This window comes from Papio anubis, chromosome X, assembly GCF_008728515.1.
Source record: "Papio anubis isolate 15944 chromosome X, Panubis1.0, whole genome shotgun sequence".
NCBI classification, from domain to species: domain Eukaryota; kingdom Metazoa; phylum Chordata; class Mammalia; order Primates; family Cercopithecidae; genus Papio; species Papio anubis.
In genome coordinates, this window is record NC_044996.1 from 24,734,524 (window position 1) to 24,753,700 (window position 19,177).

General features: G+C 40.3%; 1 protein-coding gene across 3 annotated transcripts in view; it reads right to left on the reverse strand.

The window, feature by feature from the left end:
• Positions 1–1,622: 1,622 nt before the first annotated feature.
• Positions 1,623–19,177, reverse strand: part of OCRL (OCRL inositol polyphosphate-5-phosphatase) — a 51,500-nt gene continuing 33,945 nt past the window's right edge. For 2 of the 3 annotated variants that reach the window (XM_009198232.3, XM_017954369.3), the window contains exons 17-24: positions 18,549–18,714; positions 18,059–18,294; positions 9,796–9,819; positions 7,033–7,149; positions 5,887–5,971; positions 5,136–5,263; positions 4,207–4,318; positions 1,623–4,017 (exon numbers count right to left, since the gene is read on the reverse strand). In XM_009198232.3, coding sequence (XP_009196496.1) covers positions 3,893–4,017; positions 4,207–4,318; positions 5,136–5,263; positions 5,887–5,971; positions 7,033–7,149; positions 9,796–9,819; positions 18,059–18,294; positions 18,549–18,714 — 993 coding nt within the window. In that variant the 3' untranslated portion in view covers positions 1,623–3,892. The remainder of the gene's footprint in view (positions 4,018–4,206; positions 4,319–5,135; positions 5,264–5,886; positions 5,972–7,032; positions 7,150–9,795; positions 9,820–18,058; positions 18,295–18,548; positions 18,715–19,177) is intronic. The other variant, XM_017954371.3, reaches the window with a different exon arrangement.

Here is a 19,177-nt window from a genome sequence, read left to right on the forward strand (position 1 = left end):
AATGGTGATGGCCTTGACCAATAAAATCGGCAGTGGGGGTGATGAAAAGTAGATGTGTGGGGCACACTGCTGACGTGGTCAGTCAGTAGGAAACAGAGAAATTAAGGCTAGCTCCTAGATGCTTGGCCCTAGCAACTGGCCAGATGGTGGTGACATTCTCTGAGCTGAGGGGAGACAGCTAGAGGATCTAAGTTGGGTGGTAGTAAAAGAACCAGAAGTAAAATAATTCTACTTTGGAAATGTGAAGCTTGACATGCCTGTGATACATGTGAGGGGAGATGCCAGCTAACTAACTGGATATACTGGGCAGGAACTCGGAAGAGAGCTATGAGGTGGAAACGTAACATTTGGAAGCAGGGTATTACAGATATTTACAGCCACGGAAATTGGTAAGATGCCACCAAAGGAATTAATGGGCAAGCAGAGTAGAACTGTTTGAAAAAAAAAAAAATGCCACTATGCCATGCAGTGTCACTAACCTAAGTAACCTTAGGTCAGTCATTGTCCCCTCTGAGACTTTCCCTATCCAAACAATGAGATCAGATTAGGTCATCACTAAGGTTCTCTCCCTAACATTTAGTGATGCCACTGTTGTAATGTGTGGCTTTTACATTATGAGGCTACACCAAGAGCCAGTTCTTCAACTTGCCCTGCAATCAGAAAGGCCCTACTGGGTCTCCTATAACAGAAGCCTAGCAGCTGGGGATGCCATTTCCTCTCTAACCTCTGGAAAGATAGACCACCATGCCTGCTATTCACATTGCCTGCTGCTATGTAAAAACTTCTGGTGTCAGTCTCCATCTGCTGGGGGGAAAATCACTCTCAGAAAGAAACACCTTCTCCTGCCAAGGCTTTGGGTGGGGCTTCAAAAGTTGTTTATGACAACACTGAGTCAGCACATTAAGCAGGGTCAAGCTCACAGCTGGAGGGAATTGGAAGAGGGCCTTAGTAGAGAAGAAACCTCCAGCTGTGGCTTCTTCAGTCTCAAAGGGAATGGAATCAGAATCCACAAATTCATAATGGAGACTGGCACCATGCTCAAATCAGGGGTTTCCTCCCAACATGTTAGACAGTTCAGATGAGAACAACAAAAAAGTACTAAATTTATGGACTTGATCACCCCAATAAGTCATAAAAGTTCAAAACTGGTTTTCAAAAGCTGCAAAATAGGATTATGTTAAAACAGGCTCTCTGGGGAGGCACATCTTGAGACTATGTGAGCAGGGGTAACTGGGTTCTCCCCAGATGTGCATCTTAGGGTTTGTCAGGTTTCTGGGGCTGGAGGGATCACAGATCTGACCTAGTGTGACATTTACATGCATTAAGAGTCAACGTCCTTTCCTCTAATTCAGTTGTTTTGTTGCCTGAATCCTTAGGGTTAAAATAAGGGTACTTGGCTGGCCTCTGAAAGTATAGGACGCCTTTATTAGCCTCTGAAAATGCACGGTTTCTTCTCATCTCTGAGGGTGAATATACCAAGAATTCTTATAAATGGTATTTCCCTGTAAGACAGGTAATGACAGTACAGGCACAGCTGATGGGGACTGCAGTCAAGTCGAATGGAACCCAGTGACACATAAGCCCTCCCTCCTGAGTGCTTCCTCACCAAAATCACACTTTGCTTTTTCACACAACATATATTTATTCAGAAAAAAATTTGCAATAAATTATAATAAAAAAGATGACACGAAATATAGAATCCCACTAGCAGCTTTGCTTAGTGATCAAGACGTTTTTGGGAAATCTAACAAACAATTATAGAATAAGAAAACAGTGAAAGGGAGACTAACGCAATGTCACCACATGGATTTAAACCATTTCTTCCCTAAGACAGCAGGTGCAGAGTCTTTCCCTACCAGTTGAATCTGAAATCATTACTTCAGAGCAGCTACAAATTAGTACCTTAGAGGACTTGGGAATTACAGGTGGGGTGTTGCAATAGGCATGGTAGGGAAGCAGATTTCTTCTGTCTGGGTCTACGTCTTGTCTCCTCTACCTAGAGATTGTCTAAAATTCTCAACCCTGTATATGTTCCAGGATGAGGTGTAAAAAGGTCGAGGCAGTACACCAACTTAGTGTTTTGACCTGATGTAGAAAGAGATAGGATACTGCATACGTGCAGCACAGAGCCTCCACTAACCACACCTTTGATCACCCAAAGATCCCAGGTCAATGATATGCTAGAAAACAAGCCCAGGAAAGGTATTTCCCTGGGGTATGATCCTACCCCAGTGTCTATTATCTGCCTCTTTTTGTGGTCACTTTCTGGCCTTGCAGAGATGACAAACCTGTTCTGCTCTCAGTCTTCCATTAACTAAGTTCAACACCCAGCCCCTGACCTATCACACCTCCAGCTCTGTGGCACCAGTAACTTGACTCCTACTGCTTTAACTCTCAATCAGGAAAGCGTTTAGCCGTATTGCAAAATACGTACCTTTTTTTTTTTTTTTTCCAAGAAATGGGGGAAATCACTGGTGGTGCCTTGGATATGCTAGAAATGTCATGGAGTCAATGCCCAGGATCGTACATAGAGCCTGTACGTTATGTTCCTTGCAATTAACGTAAACAGGCAAGGGTGGTTGTAACAAAAGAAAACCAGGAGGAAACCAATTGCATCAGGCAGTTTTGCAGTCAGGCTTATCAACCAATATAGATTAATTTTTTTAAAAAAGGCTGTATCACAGAGTTTGAATAAATGAAAAGCTCAGAGGGTCATCTTGGATGGGAGAGGTAAGGTGCTTGGTTGGTCCTGTTGGCCAGTCTCTTTACACAACACTGGATATGGTCTGGGAGCCAAGGGGAGCCTCTAAACCCTTTACGTGCAGGAGCTGGTTGTAGAGCACAGAGTCAGTCCCGCTGAGGAAGGAGGTGACACCTGCCCTTGGTACTTCAGAAGACCAGAAAATGGATTCTAAGGGTCATCCGCAATACCTTTGCTGTGGGAAGGATCAATAGCTCTAGATGGGCCTGCCTGAGGTACAAGACTCCCTCTTTTACTGTGGGGCCAGTGTTGCTCTGGAGGTGGATGTCTAGGCAGGAGATGGGTCTCAGAGACACCCAGGATTAGTCTTGCTGTAAAATTTGAGTAACAATAGGAAAAGGATAGTGGGAAGCAGGACCCGTCAAACACGAATGCTCTCACTCTTCAGATACTCAAAGTGCTTCCATTCTGATTGTGATTCTCTCACATCGATGGGATGCCATCTCTAATAGTCCCTAAAGTTATGCTACTAAATGTGATCTAAGAGAATATGGTTCCACCCAGTGCGGAGCCATGAAAAGGCCAATGTTACAGAGACATAAAGATGCCATTGTAGTAGAAATGCACAAATGCATGTAATAACTGCACGCAGACAGTGAACTCACTGTTGAGGACACCCAAGGAGTCACTAGCCTCACTCAGACTTCGTTCAAAGTGACAGAACGAGGGGAGTGGAGTGCAAAGGAGTGATCCAGGAGGGGGTGGGTCAAAAGTGCATTATACAAAGGACTCTAGACAAGTCTCAGCTACAGCAAGTAGTGCTTGTAGGCCTAGAATGGGAACATCTCAGAATCTAGGCCTAGGGTACTAAGGACAATCATGACAATTAGATAGGAGGGCAACAAACACATCCCTAGGTAAAGGAGTGTAAATACAGATCTTTTTGCCTTATAAAGAGAAAACACAAAAACACCAAAATATGGTAACTTTGGCTTGGCAATATAAGTCTAAAAGTATTTTGCTGTGGAGGATATGGTAAAGGAGGGATTAGGAAACACTCTTCCTTTTTACTATAAACAGAACTTGAAATTCTGCAATAGACCCTTCCTGTGGCATGACTTTTTAAATCATTCTGAAATACTTGGAGCCCGAGATCGTCTGCTTCTAGAATATCAGAGAATAGTAAAAGCCTTAGTCTTCTTCGCTCCCAAGCAGAAAGCCCAGAAGGAACTGAATAGCACGCTGGCGGTCACTTGGAGTCTGTCTTGCCATAAGGTTGGGTGGAGGCCTCAGGAGAAGACTAGTGAAGAGAGTAGCTAGAAGACGACAGAAAGACAAGCGGAAACTTTTGTCAGACATAACCTAAGCAAAACCTCAGGGCTGGAGGGCCTGGGGACAATGACTGTTGACTGCCATGTGCCTGCACACGCAGTAAGGTATATACTGGATACAATGCATGAAGAGTATTCTCAACAAATGTCCCATGCTGCATGAAGCACTCTTACCGATCATGTTGGCATTGACGCTATTGTATTCAGAGAATTTTAAGAGTTCTCGAAGGAATGCCATCAAGTAACGGAAAACATTTCTATGGCATCTCGGAAGCTGGGAGATCACCTGTTTTTAAAAATAGGGGTAGGCAGTGAGAAAAACAGGTGGAAGATGAAAGTAAGAGGAACTTACAGCTGCCATTAATAGTAGTCTATAATCCAACTCTTGCAGGACCCGTTTCATCTATCAACTTCTATTATCTCCTCATGGCCAACACAACACCTTCCAAATTATAACTTCAAAGTAAGAACGGCCGTGCTGTTTGGTCCCCGTCCACTCAATGACCAGGCCACATGGTCATCACACATTCACACGCACACCCCGCCTCACAATAGGTCGGTGTTCATCTGCTCTTTTCCCATTTCCGCAGGCATGTAGCCACAGCACCTACCAAGCTGAATGGTTTTGTTCTTTTTTGTTTGAATGGTTTTCTTTACAATGTCACTTAACATGGATGGGGACTCCTCCCAATACTCACTAGTCCAATTCACAGGTACTCTCAGTTACTGTGCATTAAAATCATTTCAGGATTAAAAACACACACCAAGAAGAGAAAAAGAAGAAAGGCTCCCAAGTGTCACCCATCCTTCCAGCCAGAATTCCATGTACAATCAGCTTCACCAATTTACCCTAGAGTAGAGGGATCCACCCCACTGTTTTCTGTAAACAGAAATAGGCCAATGGGGAAAAGGTGGCAAATATCATAGGAAATAACACAACCTAAAATTTAAGGGTAGCAACCCTCAATGTTCGTGTCCTGCCACTAATAACAGATCCAGACCCATCCTACCAGACAGCTGGCTGCCTATCTGGCTCTGTAAAACTGATGACTTCTCTATGGGGGAACCTGCGTCAAACACATCCTCAGGTCAGTAGAACCCACCTGTCGGCAGATCCGGGGATCATGAGCAGAGTCAAGACATCGCTGATACAGCTCATAACAGATGACTGGCTCTGGCAGGGCTTCCAAGAAAATGAGCAGTGCTTCAGCCACAGAGTGGTTGCTGCCAGCTGAATCAACTTAAGTCAAGGGAAAGGGGCTCCAGGAGAAAGGCCACACAGAGCCCCGACGGGCTCCTTTCCTCAAGCTCCTGCAGGGACTGTTTCCCTCCTCTTATTTGGGGCACACTGATCCTAATGGGGGCTTGATATTTTATTGATTCAAGTGCCCTGCAGCTGAGTTGTTACAGAATTGGTCAAAGACTCTTGGCAGCTTTGGCCCAGCTTCAGGGTCAGGGGAATATAGCCTGCAGAGTGACAGTTGACACTGGAGCAGTCCTATAAACCAGTTGCCCATGTTTCTCATCCTTCTCCCTGCCCTGTCAACAGTACGTGTGGTGGCAGGAGTGACTGATCACCTTAAGGAGAATAGTACCAGCGTTGTGGCTTCTACGTCCCATGCTTTTTAAGTCATTGTTATCTACCCCTTGCTTCCTTTTAGTAAGAGCTGGATATGGAAAGAGGTCAAAAGTTCATAAAAGGAAATGAGAAACAAGTGGATAGTCAGTGGTTATCCTACAATAAAAGACATTACAAAGAAAATAAATATAGAACCACAAAAAGCAAATAGAGGTGCGAAGAAGAGTTTGACCAAGTACTCATCCAGCTTCTTATGCTTTGGTCGCAAAGGATACGGATTGTCTCAGGAATGCTGGTATCCAGACAATCAATGATCTGCTGGAGCTCTTCCTGCATTCCAGGGGTCTGGAACAGGTCCTCCTACCAAAGAAGTCAGAATGAAGGGAACAGGCAAGATAATCACTCCTGAGGTTATGATGATTACCCAAGGATCAGAAGAGCAGCAGGAAGCAAAAGGGAAGGGTGGTATGTGTGTTAATAATTACAAATGGAGGTGTGAAAATAGCACATTTTTCCTTTAGCATTTCTCTAATCCATGTGAAATGTTATTTCAAACGAGAAAATGTTCTTTCCAAAGGTTTTAGCCTACACCTGATAAGGCAGGGGACCAGATGGCTAGAGCAAGAAACCAGGTGTTCTAATTCTAGCCTCTTTTTAAATTTTTTTTAATAGAGATGGGGTTTCACCATGTTGCCCAGGCTAGTCTCGAACTCCTGAGCTCAAGCAATGTGCCCGTCTTGGCCTCTCAAAATGCTGGGATTACAGGCATGAGCCACCGTGCCTGGCCTACTTGTAGCCTCTTGACAAGAAGCAGAAGGCAGAGTCCAAACAGAATAACCACATTCAAATGCTAGTACTACTGAATGCTGGGGAAGGAGGAAATCGCATGCTCATACTAAACCTTGCTTTCAAGTTACATTATTCTTCAGTAGGTAAGAGAACATTACCTTTCAATTTAGTCCCAAGAAATGTCTCTTTTGGGGGTGAATGAGTTGGGGTGGCATTTTAGATAGGATTTAAAAGAAAAACTAGGACCAAGTTAAAAAATGGGTTTAAAATCTGCTTTAGATTTAAAAATCTCTAATGCCTACATGACTCATAGCCAAAGTAGGCATTATAGACTCAGGTGTGCAGATGTCCAGGGAAAAGAGAGAGTAGCCAGGAGACAGGTGCTCTTAATTTGGTCCTGGCTCTGCCACGACTACACTTAGGCCTTGGTCTTAGTAAATAACTTAGCTTTGCATGCTTCAGCTGTGACATCTGTGACTAGGGACACTTCCACCCACCCAGTTGATCTGACAGTGCCACTGTGTGCAGGTAGCTTGGGAAAGTTAAAAGCGCTATGCTGATGCGGGGTGTTATGATTTCCTATAGTATTTACACACCTTCCAAAGTTGTAGGGAAGGTCTACTCTCACTTACCTGGTGACAGGCATATTTGAATAGGTGATCTACTAGAAGCCAGATCTCCTTGGGGACCTGAAGGGGTCTCTCACTGGCACCTTCATCCAAAGGAACCATTTGCAGAAGGGATTTCTCCTAATAGATGGAAAAGGATGAGAATCAAAGGGGTCTCAGAATAAAGATTTTGGTGTATAACTTAAAGTCCTTCAAATTCTGGTCATGCAGGTACAATGTGATCTTCATCTCTTAAGATTTTCCATTTCTTCTCAGTGGGGACACCCCTGGTCAGAAGGCACTTGATAGCGAGTCTCACAGTTAAAGGATGTCCTTTCCTAAATGCTTCACTTAATTGTTCTGCATTTCATTTGAGTTTATGATGTTTATTACATGGATGCCTTGTGTTTAAATCCTTTCAAAGGTGACACTGAGAACCAGTGCTCCAGTGATACAGTCACAGTGGAGTCCATACAGCACTGGTGACTTGGGGGGACTATTAAATTACAATTGTCAATATAGTACTTTGAGAGATCAGGGTCTACACTTAGGTATTTGTTTATTTCTAACTTACTCTTCCTTCAGGTCTTACCACAGATACTGTTGTTTGTTTTCAATGTTGATTTAAATGAGCTTCTTTGGTTTTCAGGAATTAAAGAGAACTCTCCACAACATTAGACCCACATATGTAAATATTTCAGGCTTGATGGAAGTTCTAATCTTAAGGCACTAAAACTCATAAGCCTTAAGGTCCAAAAATAGTAAACTGAATATAGCTAACCAAGAGGCAGAAATACCATGAAAAGTCTAAGGTCTGAGTCCAGAAGTTACATTTTCTAGGAATAGCTCAGTCAAGATTTCTAGGGGCTTTTACTCCTTTCATCTATCTTTCTACTATCTGTTATATTCTTCTGAAAGAATTTTGTAAGAGAAAAACCCAGAAGTGGCATAAATTAAATCAATCACTATATGTGAATTGGAAATGGCTAGGAAATAAATTCAGTTATCTTAGGTTCATGTAGTCAAATATACATTACATGAAAAAATGTTTGAAATAGTAAAGGCATCTGAATGTAGCCTTCAGAAAAATCCCAGTGGAGAGAACTATGACCAAATTTTTTGCATCCTCCTCCCTCCCCCGCCTCTAGCTTGAGGTCATATATATTCTGCATGTTTAACTAAGAAATTCTTGCCCAACATTGTGCAACTTGTGAATTCCATCCACAACCCCCAGTCACGTAGCTTTAAAAGAAAAAAAAAAAGGAGCATGTCACTACTTTGACAGAGACCACATACACCACAGCCGAGCTGAGGTCTCTTCTCAACATTATGTTCTTTAACAAGCACTGATGACCTTTAAAAGCTGCTGTGCCTTTCTAAGGGAATAAGAAAGAGAAGGGAGTGTGACAGTTGGTTACCATTTAAATTCTTTCTTTTTTTTTTTCCACATTCAGTTTGCTTCCTTTCTGTCCCTGGGATTCTATCACTTGATATTCATGTTCCTAATAGTTGCCAGAATGTCTATCAATGGCTCATCCATTTACTTCTTTCCAGTTGCAAGTATCAAATCCAAGCATCCACATGGTATTTGAGCCAAAACACTGTCCATCTTGCACTCTGCTAACTCTCTGGACCAAATGCAGCACATGTACTGATTCTTTAGCAGATGCCTCTAAACTTGCCATATAGAAATTATGCAGCACTGATTCACGTACTTTTTAAAAAGTCTGACATCCAACTGGAGCTTTTCCTATACTAAGGCATTAAGGCAACACAAGGTACTGTGTAAGATAAAAAGACAGAACATGGACTGCTCTTAACAAGGAAGAGCTAGGAAGCACAGCTGTCTCAAACCTTGGTGGTTTAAAAAGGTTAATAAAATGTCAGTAGATTACATACACCATCCACTATTCATTTTCAAATTCCTGTATGATAATATGGAATGCCACAGTTGTGTCTCCAAAGTCCAGAGAAAAGATCATGCACAAGAAACAATACTTGAATAATTTCACAAATTATCCTGAACTCTAATTTTCAAAGGAAAACCAAGTTACTTTGTCTTCTTTCAACAAGACACATTCAGCGCCTGATAAGCCCACACTTTGTAACCTTACTTAGTGTTAATAACTAAAGCATGAAAACAGCACGCCATCCCCATCATCAAAAGGCATTAAATTCCACCAAGTGGGAAGGGTGTATGACTTCAGCAAGTTTTTCAACCTTTCTGGGCCTTGGTTGTCTCATCTATTAGAATGGAGAAAATACCTTACCCTGTCTGAAGGTAGAGGCCTGAACCAGATGATCTTTTATGATCTTGTTCAGGTCCACAATTCTATTCTATGCTCTATTTCTTGATCATATCTGTGTATTTTTTTCTGAAATTAATTGCTATGATCATTAACCTCAAATCATTCTTAATGCAACAGAAAGCTACTTCTTCTGGTTTTATTGTCATTGGAAATGGAGGACAGCTAACTGGTACCCTCCTCCAATTCATGAGCATTCAGATACGTCAAGATGGCTCTGTAGTTACTTCTCATTTCAAAAATACAAATCTAGAACCTTGAGTCCTACTGTTTTTATGTTCCGAGTCTCAATGACTTGACTGCTACAGTAAATATCTTTCCTGTACTTCAAACACTTAAGGACAGCTGGTAGGGCTTTAGGGGAGTCTCACCAAGTCAGAGGTCTCTGATATGGGAACGCCTAGGGACAAATTCCAGGGACCACAGTTAAGTGTTAATCAAGCACAGGGAAACTCTCATAACCACCAATGGATTGCATTACCTTTTCTAGGAAGCTGTCTTCTTCCTGAGAGCGGAGCAGGAAAAGAAAGTCATTGACAGACAGAATATGATTAGAATTAATTTACAGAATTAGAAACAGATCAGTATTAGAACTCACTATCTTACCAGATATACATGCTTTAAACAGCTTTGAATTCTTCAAATAAATTATGATTGTTGAAAATGAAATACATTTTTCATACACAAAGTTCTCTACTAGACATTTTAAATTTTTGTGCAGTTTGAGAATATCACTCAATAAATACGTGCGGTTCTAGACTTCTGTGTCCTTTGGCATCTGCCAACTGACCCAGCCAAATGCCCCAATGTCTCTTCCTGTCTGCTGCTTGGAGGCAGGTGCACTGAGGTATATACCTCACTGAAAGAATATGGCTGTAGGCCCAACAGTGGCCATCTGGAAAGAGATGGTAAACCACTCTACTTTCCATTTTCATTCTTCTCACGCCAGCCAGCCTCCTAAGCAGCATCCCAGATTCCTTTTTATCCCCTCGTATCCACTCCCCTCCTCAAAGGCCCTCAGAGTGCCCAGATTTGAAGGTCCTTCTGAACTATAAATGAATTTCATTTCAGACCTTTGCAGATCAGAAGATCCATCATTATCCCCTATTTTTATTTTCCTATTGGGTATAAGAGAAAAAAGAGAGGCAGGGGATAGGTAAGAAGGTATCTTTTTAATCTTCCTGTCTTTTATGCTGTTATTACAATCCAATAACAATAGCAGCAATAACTACCACCACCACTTAGGAAGCATCTGTCATATACCAGGAACTGTGTAAAGTGCTTATATACAGTCATTTAATCTGTACACACGTCCAAAGTAGATATTATTCCCATTTTACAGATGAAGAAACTGAGGCTTTGAAAGCTTAAATTATTTTCCCAAGGCCACACTCACTATTAGGTAGTAAGTGGCTGAATCAGGATTGGATCCCAGGTCTGATCAACTCCACAGTCATTATCACTATGTTCCGTTAGACAATTCAAAAAGGACAATGTGACTGCTTCCTGGACAGAGAGGTAGAGGAAAACTGTGAGAATGTATTCTCCATAACAGGCTAAGGACAGTGAGAAACCCCACTTAAAAGACAGCGTGGTTAATGGAAAGAGTATAGGTACTGGTGTTGGACAGGCTTGGGTACAAATCTTTGCTCCACCTCTTGGCAATTTTGTATAGCCCTCGCACAAGTTACCAAACTTCATAGAGCCTCAGTTTCTTCATCTCTAAAATAGGGATAGTAATATTTACCTTGAAGCAGCCTAAAACCAAGGGGTGATGGGGCAGTATGCCAGCAGAAGGTCTGGGTCCCTCAAGGTTCCTCATACCTCCCCAGTGACTCCCAACCTGGATTGTTTCAAATCTGACTATGGACCACTAAGCGCTCAAGTCTAAATTACATGTCTCAGTTCTTACAGGTAAAAGGAGAAATCCCAATCTTACTGTCTGAGATGCACGGGAGCTGGGAGTGGACAGGGAGGAGGAAAAGCATGTGTTCCCTGGCATTCCTAGTGGTAATACTGAATGCATTCCTCCCAGACTGTTATCCATGGGGATTAGGCGTTTTAATATTGGTAGATACTTCACGAATTAAACATGCTTTTGTGGGTTTACCTAGACTCTTAAATATCACATGAAATAAAGTAATTAGAATAATAGCCTCTATAAGGTACGTATTTATAGTACTATAATTACAATACCTTTTAATGTCAAGTTGATTTTGAGTACCCAACATCTGATACAATTTTATACTAGAACCTCTTGTAAAATTTAGGACGTGTTATCAAATGAAGAATCTACCTGACACATTTTATATTTTTCCCTCCATGAATATCTGATACATGATATGAATAAAACTAGACAGAGATTTTGTATACTAACCTGTCAAACCAGGCTCTCAAAAAAGTTTTCTTTAAGCAGCAGCCATCCTCCGGTACAAGGCATTGTGCTAAAATGCCTTTGCAGGGGAAGGCAATGAGAAATGAGGATAAAGGAGAAATACCTGGTTTGTCCCTGACTCTGATTTGCAACTGAGTTGGGGTGAGGAGTTCCAGAGTTTACAGACTGGTATTGTCATAATTCATGAATACGAGTTCTCAATAGATCATTGCTAGCCCTTTAAAAGACTCACAGAATTTTAAAGGGTAGAGATGGGGAGAGAATATTACAAGTGGAAGAGGCAGAAATAAACAAAAGGCACAGAGACTGTAAATCACAAATTGAGATTACGAAGAAGTTAGTCATCTGTTTGTGGGGTGCATGGAGAATGCCAAGAAAAATAGTGGGAAATAAATCTGAAAAGGTATGTTGAAGTTAGCCTTGGGGGGACCTTACATGACAGATTAAGGCATTCGGATTGTATTCAGCAGGCATGGGGGAGCCACTGACTACCTTTAAGCAAGGAAGTGACAGGCCCCAAAGCAGTAGTACAGAAAGATCAATCTGACAGCCCTGAATAGGGAAAACTGAAGGGCAGAGACAGAGAAAGAGAGAGAGAGAGACAGTGAGAAAGACAAGGGGATCATTCAAAGGCTACCGAGGTAGGTCAAGCAGAAGAAGGTAAACATCTTAATAATGGAAAATTATAAACATATATATATATACACACACACACATATAGGTATATATATAATTTCTAAGTATATATATATTAAAGGGTATATTATATATATAATAAAAGGTATATACATACACTTACAAATGAATACAAGAGAAAACTCTGAAAGAAGAATCGAAAGGACTTTGATTAAATATGGATGGAGGGACAAGAGATTTACTTCTCTAGGTACAGGCACAAAGAAACAACATAGAAATTACATTGAATTAAACCCTGCTCTCAATTTTGAAAATAGAAATGTCACTTAGCCTTTATTAGTAAACAACTTAGTCCCATAATAATCCTAAGGTTTCTACTATGAATCACTTAGTCCAACGAATTTTAAAGAGCAGAGATGCCCACTCTCTGCAAAAGGCTATACATGGATTACATTTAAAAAGGAAACTGAGTTCAGGATTTCCCCAGTGGGACAACATTGGCACACAGCAAATGCAATGCAAATCATTCTTTACCCCAACATTCACCCTCAGAAGAATATTCCCCGTGGCAAATGCAGCTAAAATAATATAAAAGAGTCAATTAGAGGTAGAATATCCAAATTTAAAAATAAAAAGCATAGCCGAGCACGGTGGCTCAGGCCTGTAATCCCAGCACCTTGGGAGGCCGAGGCAGGTGGATCACCTGAGGTCAGGTGTTCAAGACCAGCCTGGCCAACATGGTGAAACCCCATCTCTACTAAAAATGCAAAAATTAGCCAGGTGTGGTAGCACGCACCTATAGTCCCAGTTACTCGGGAGGCTGAGGCAGGAGAATAACTTGAACTGGGAGGCGGGGGTTGCAGTGAGCCAAGATTGTGCCACTGCACTACAGCCTGGCAACAGTGAGACTCCATCTCAGAAATAAATAAATAAATAGCCGAAAACTGAATGGAAAATGAAGTTCTAAAAAGGATTAGTTCATATGAATAGAGAAGAAATACAAGCCATATACTTAATGGAGTAAGAAATGGATGGTTAGATTAGTAAGACAAAGTAAAAACATAATGGGAAAAAAAAACTATGGACAAATTAACAAGTTATTCCTGTTATTTCAAATTTTTAATATTGTTCTCCCAACAGATATGTCCCCAAGCAAATACAGTTTCTCTACTCATCCCTCAGCTTTTTTCATCTCTGTATTTACAACTTAGCCACATCTGGCAAGTTCAAGTCTTGTCTCCTTTCAATTAGTCCATTCTACAAGCAACACCAGAATGTTCTTCCAACTGTATCAATTTGCAACCTCATACTCATCAGCAAACCCTTCTGATGGTTCTAGATACCCTCTGGCTCAAGCATAAACTTATGTATTGACTTCAAGACTCTCTACCACCTGCCCCATTCTCCCTAACCAGCTTCATACATTTTTATCCTTGATCTTTACTTGTACCAGGGAAATCTTACAGTTTTTCATACACAATCTTTTCACTTTCACCTTCTACCCTGTATTCAAGATGTCCCTTATGCCTGGAAGAGCCTGCTCACCCACTATATTAATACATGTTTCCTAAGTACTTGGACTTGACTGAAAATACTTCTATAACTAACCCCAAATCACCTTCCTAATTCACTTTATTCTTATGTGCTAAACTTATTTCTCAGTCATGTTAATGTTACATGTATTAAATATTCATTAAAATGAAAACAGGCCGATTCTGATTTCTACAGGGATTAGCTGGTCAGCCAATAAGCTTTTATAGCATATAAGGGCTTTAATAAATAACACAGGAAAGGAACCTATTGTTAACACAAACTACAACCTCCATAATACTCATTTTACATGACTTTCCAAAATACTGACTTACCAAGCACACCAGACATTAGTCAGTAAAGGTGGTCAATGTTCAGATTATCTGTAACCAAACTCCCTATTAACCATGACTTAAAGTTTAGCCATATTTTACATGTAAATATACTTTCATCACCACTAAATTATGGGAACTCACATAAACTCCTTAATACTTTGTATCCAGTATGTAATGAATCAATATTGAGGATTATTTGCTACTTAATATTCTAGTTAATATAACAGAAAAATCTATCTTAATTCTGAGAAAGAATAAAGATGATTACAAATGGTAGATTTTCATCCGTTTCCCACTTGTGCTAATCCCAACTATTCTAGAAGTGGCAAAGTCACTGTTATGAAAAGAGCTGGAAGGATAAAAAATAATTATGTCAGTTATTTCACTCTGCATTTGGTGGGAAGACGGTGTGGCATAAGGATCTTTCTAAAACAGTGCATAAGGATCTTTCTAAAACAGTACATAGAGAGACAACACATACATTGAACTCATTTCTGGCTTCACCAAAATTTCAGAGCAAATAATACAACAGAGGGCAGGTACCATTATTAATAGCATCATCTCATGAGATTTGAAATATGATATTGGGTCTTGGGGAAAAAAAACATGAATACTATACCTGAGGAATCATTTCAAAGGTCAAAATCAAGTCACAACAGAGTGGGAAGGTATTAAAAATGGGGTAGTAATTTTCAGATTTCTTGTTTACTGCTCCACACTAATACAGGTTGAGTATCCCCAATCCAGAAATCCAAAATGCTCCAAAACTCGAAACTTTTTGAGTACTGTCATGATGATCAAAGGAAATGCTCACTGGAGCACTTCAGATTTCTGATTTCCAGATTAGGGAAGCTGAACTGTTAAGTATATAATGCATACATTTGAAAATCTGAAAAAGATTGAAATCTGAACACTTTTGGTCCCAAGCATTTTGGATAATGGATAATCAACCTGTATAGATAATTTCCTTATCAGTGAGATACAGGAATTTAATAACACTGAAATGCAACAGACTGTGAAAAGAATCAGAACCCTAAATCCTACAAAATAAAAGCTTCAAAAGAAAAATGATGACCACACACATACATTTTAATAAAAACTAGGAAATTTTGTAATTAAAAATGATCAGGGTTCTATTATTTTAACCCTGAATCACTTGTGACAAAAAGAAGGAAAAAGGCTTCACAAAGAGCCATTCATTCCTCTAATGATTTTGGTTCCTTTCTATTCATGAGCAAACATGGTAAAATTACCTGATAGTATACTTTACATAAAATAAAAACTTTATGCTGGTTGAGCCTCTTCTGGCCAATCCCAGAATACGAAAAACTGCCAAGTTTTTCATATTAATGGCTTTGCAGTTTTTCATATTAATGGCAAAGATATTCCAATATCTTCACTGACTTTGATCAAAAATAAGGGTAGGTTTCAGTTTACATGTAGGCGGAAGGAGAGAGTATAAAAGGGATAAGTTTGAAAAAAAAAAAGAAGAAACAACCAGACGAATTTAGAAAATGGTAGACCCTTGACTGGACATTTGTACTGGACTCTTAAAAAAGTCAATGTCACTAAAGAAAGTGGGAACTGCACTACTCCAATAGCGACTTTGGAGACCTCACCAAATACTATATGAACCCAGATTGGATTTTGGTTTAAAAAAAGGTGTAACAGAAAGTATGTTTATTGCAGCACTATTCACAATAGCAAAGACTTGGAATCAACCCAAATGTCCATCAGTGACAGATTGGATTAAGAAAATGTGGCACATATACACCATGGAATACTATGCAGCCATCAAAAAGGATGAGTTTGTGTCCTTTGTAGGGACATGGATGCAGCTGGAATCCATCATTCTTAGCAAACTATCACAAGAACAGAAAACCAAACACCGCATGTTCTCACTCATAGGTGGGAACTGAACAATGAGATCACTTGGACTCGGGAAGGGGAACATCACACACCGGGGCCTATCATGGGGAGGGGGGAGGGGGGAGGGATTGCATTGGGAGTTATACCTGATGTAAATGATGAGTTGATGGGTGCAGCACACCAACAAGGCACAAGTATACATATGTAACAAACCTGCACGTTATGCACATGTACCCTACAACTTACAATATAATAATAATAAATAAAAGAAATTCTTGGAACAACTGAAGAAATCTGAATATGGACTGAATGTTAAATGATACTATGGATTACTGTTAGTTTTCTTATACATAATAATGGTATTGTGCTTAAGTGTGCCCTTTTTGTTAAGAGATGCAGGCTGAAGTGTTTAGTGGTGAAGTGACATATTACCACTTAATTTTACGTGACACAGCAAAAAACATCTGTGTGTATATATGTACAGAAGGCATGTGGGGGTGTGTTGTACTGTTCTTTCCATTTTCTGCACATTTGACATTTTTCATAATAAAAAGCTGAAACAAAGAAAGCTGGAAAATTATGTCTGAGATGAAGGAAAGGGGGTAGGAGAAATAAGGAAAAACAACTTCATCATCCAAAATGTATTCTAAAAGGTGAAATACTAAAATCTGAAAGACAGAAATATAATGTTAGGAGAAAAACAATTATCATGAAAAACAGCAGAACAGTAGGATATGAATTTCTGAAGAAAATGGTTCTCTCTCAAACAGAGGTAATATACTCAGCCATGAAGGCTCTAGGGAAATAAGTATAATTCCAAGAAAGAATGCCGGGGCTGGACTCAGTGTTTTAATCTGCTATCTGAGTCACAGCTAAAACAATTCCATGGCAACAGAACAGATCGGACTCAGACAAGCCAGCAGCCTGCCCGTGGGTCTAGACCTCCCTGCTAGACACAATCACTCGCTCTGGCTAGGCCTAAAGGATCCATGTGAATGAATACTAACAGTAAGGATAACGTATGCTGTCACCTCACCTAATTTTCTTTGGTAAAAAACCAAGAATATACTTTTGTAGCCCAAAGAGATTCTGCATACAATCCAACAATATTTTCATTAAGAAGGAAATTTCTTAATACAATGAACTTTATTACTAAATCAATTTATGTTACTGAAGATAGTAAGTACTTCCTTCACAAAAACATTAATATTATAGCTTGGCTTGTGGGAGAGGTGGGAAAATCAACCTCCTTTTCTTTCTTAAGCACATCACATTAAATAAGCATCAAATTTCAATGTACATTATAAGCATCTGGAATGCGGATAAAATGCAGATTTGTAGGCTCCACATCCTGAGATTCTGATTCCATTGCCAGAAGTGAGGGTACCTGTAATAAGCGCCCCCAGGGATTCTGATTCAGGTACTCCAGGGTTGCAGTATAGTTCTATGCTTCCATAAGCAGCAAAGTTTTACTCTGATTAGATATAATGTGGTATTAGTGAGGAATACTAAACTGGGAACCAGGAAATTTGGGTGCTAGATTTGTTACTAACTGATGGTATCTGACTTTGGGCACATTAATGTCTCTGTGCCTCAGTTTTTCTCATATGCTCAATGAGAATAATTCTGCCTGCCCCACTTAGCATACCTCACGTACATGCTAATTTATACAAAAGTGACTTGAGAGTATGAAGAGCTTAACAAATAAGCATTATATCTTTGAGAGGGGAGTCTTTAATCTTATTTGGTGAGCTTAGTATTATCTATTGTACTCCCAACAAGAGCCAACTGCAGATTAGTCCCCCCTCTTTCCTCTAAGGCTTAATCTAATCAAAACAGTGCTAAAGTAACATGCTTCTTTATCATTTGACATCCCCCGTGGCCAAAAGAAGACAGAAAGCACAAAGATAAAGAGGATGTCACTTAAGTATTATGAAAATTAAATGTAAAAGAGGTTTATGTCTTGGGACAGTTCTTACCAAGTCTATGAGTTTGGTAACAGGAACTTCTCGGATTGGTCTTTTCATACGGCACAAAGCCTCTAAGGATGTGCCAAAACAACTTGGGAGGTAATTTCCACTGATGGTCAAGAAGTAATCTTTGCCTCGATCCAGGTGAAGGACGAGAATATCTTCAATCTTATCTTCCCCCGAGTTCAGGATGGTTACAGAGTCTTTGCTGACATACACATCAAGAGAAATGTCCACTGTCTCATCTGAAATGTAAGAGATGATACATGGTAATAGAAAAACTTCCAGTGGGAAAGCAAAAAGTATAAGAACCAACAGAAAAGTGTCCTCTAAAAAAATCATTAAGCAATGAGAGGGAAGAGATAGGACACACACAAGAGGTATCACCAATATGACAGTAAAGGTAAGAGACATGTGGTTAGAAAACAGAAAGTTAGACCAAGGGGATGGGAGTCATGAGGACATTACCAGCAGAGACATTGGTAAAGGGAAAACTCACTTGGCTCCAAGTAGCCCTCAAAAGGTTCAGCCCGAAGCCATGGCTTGCAGTACTGGCTGTCATTAAGTTTAGGGATGAAAGAAAAATGGCAGGGAACCTGTCCATTGTTGCTGATCTGGAACTTCTCCTTTTGTAGTTGCCGAAACTTCACATTTTCAAACACAAACTGGGGAATAACAGACAGACACAAACATGCATCACTAGTAGGGGAAGTAAGTCAGTTGGATTATTCCATAGAGGATATGAGGAGTAAGGTAATTGTTAAGCAGGTGTGCAAATGCCATAGACATTCACCAACTGAACCAACTTCACACCATCCACTTGCATGTATTATTATACTCACACCAGCAGAGAAGGAGTTAGGTGGCTCCTGCTACTTCTCCAGGCTACTCTGATCATTCCTAGGATCCTAAGAGGGTAACCCAACCTTGGTTCAGAGTATTCATCCTGGGACCAAGTCCTGGTTTCTGAGATATAAATTAACTAGCAACTCTGAAATATTAAACAAGAGCAGCTAACAACGGAGGGCTTACTATGTCCCGGGTGCTGTTCTGAGAGCTTCGCGTGTATTAACTCATGTAATCCTTACAACTACCCCTTAATCCAGAAAAGGAAACTGCGGCTCTGAG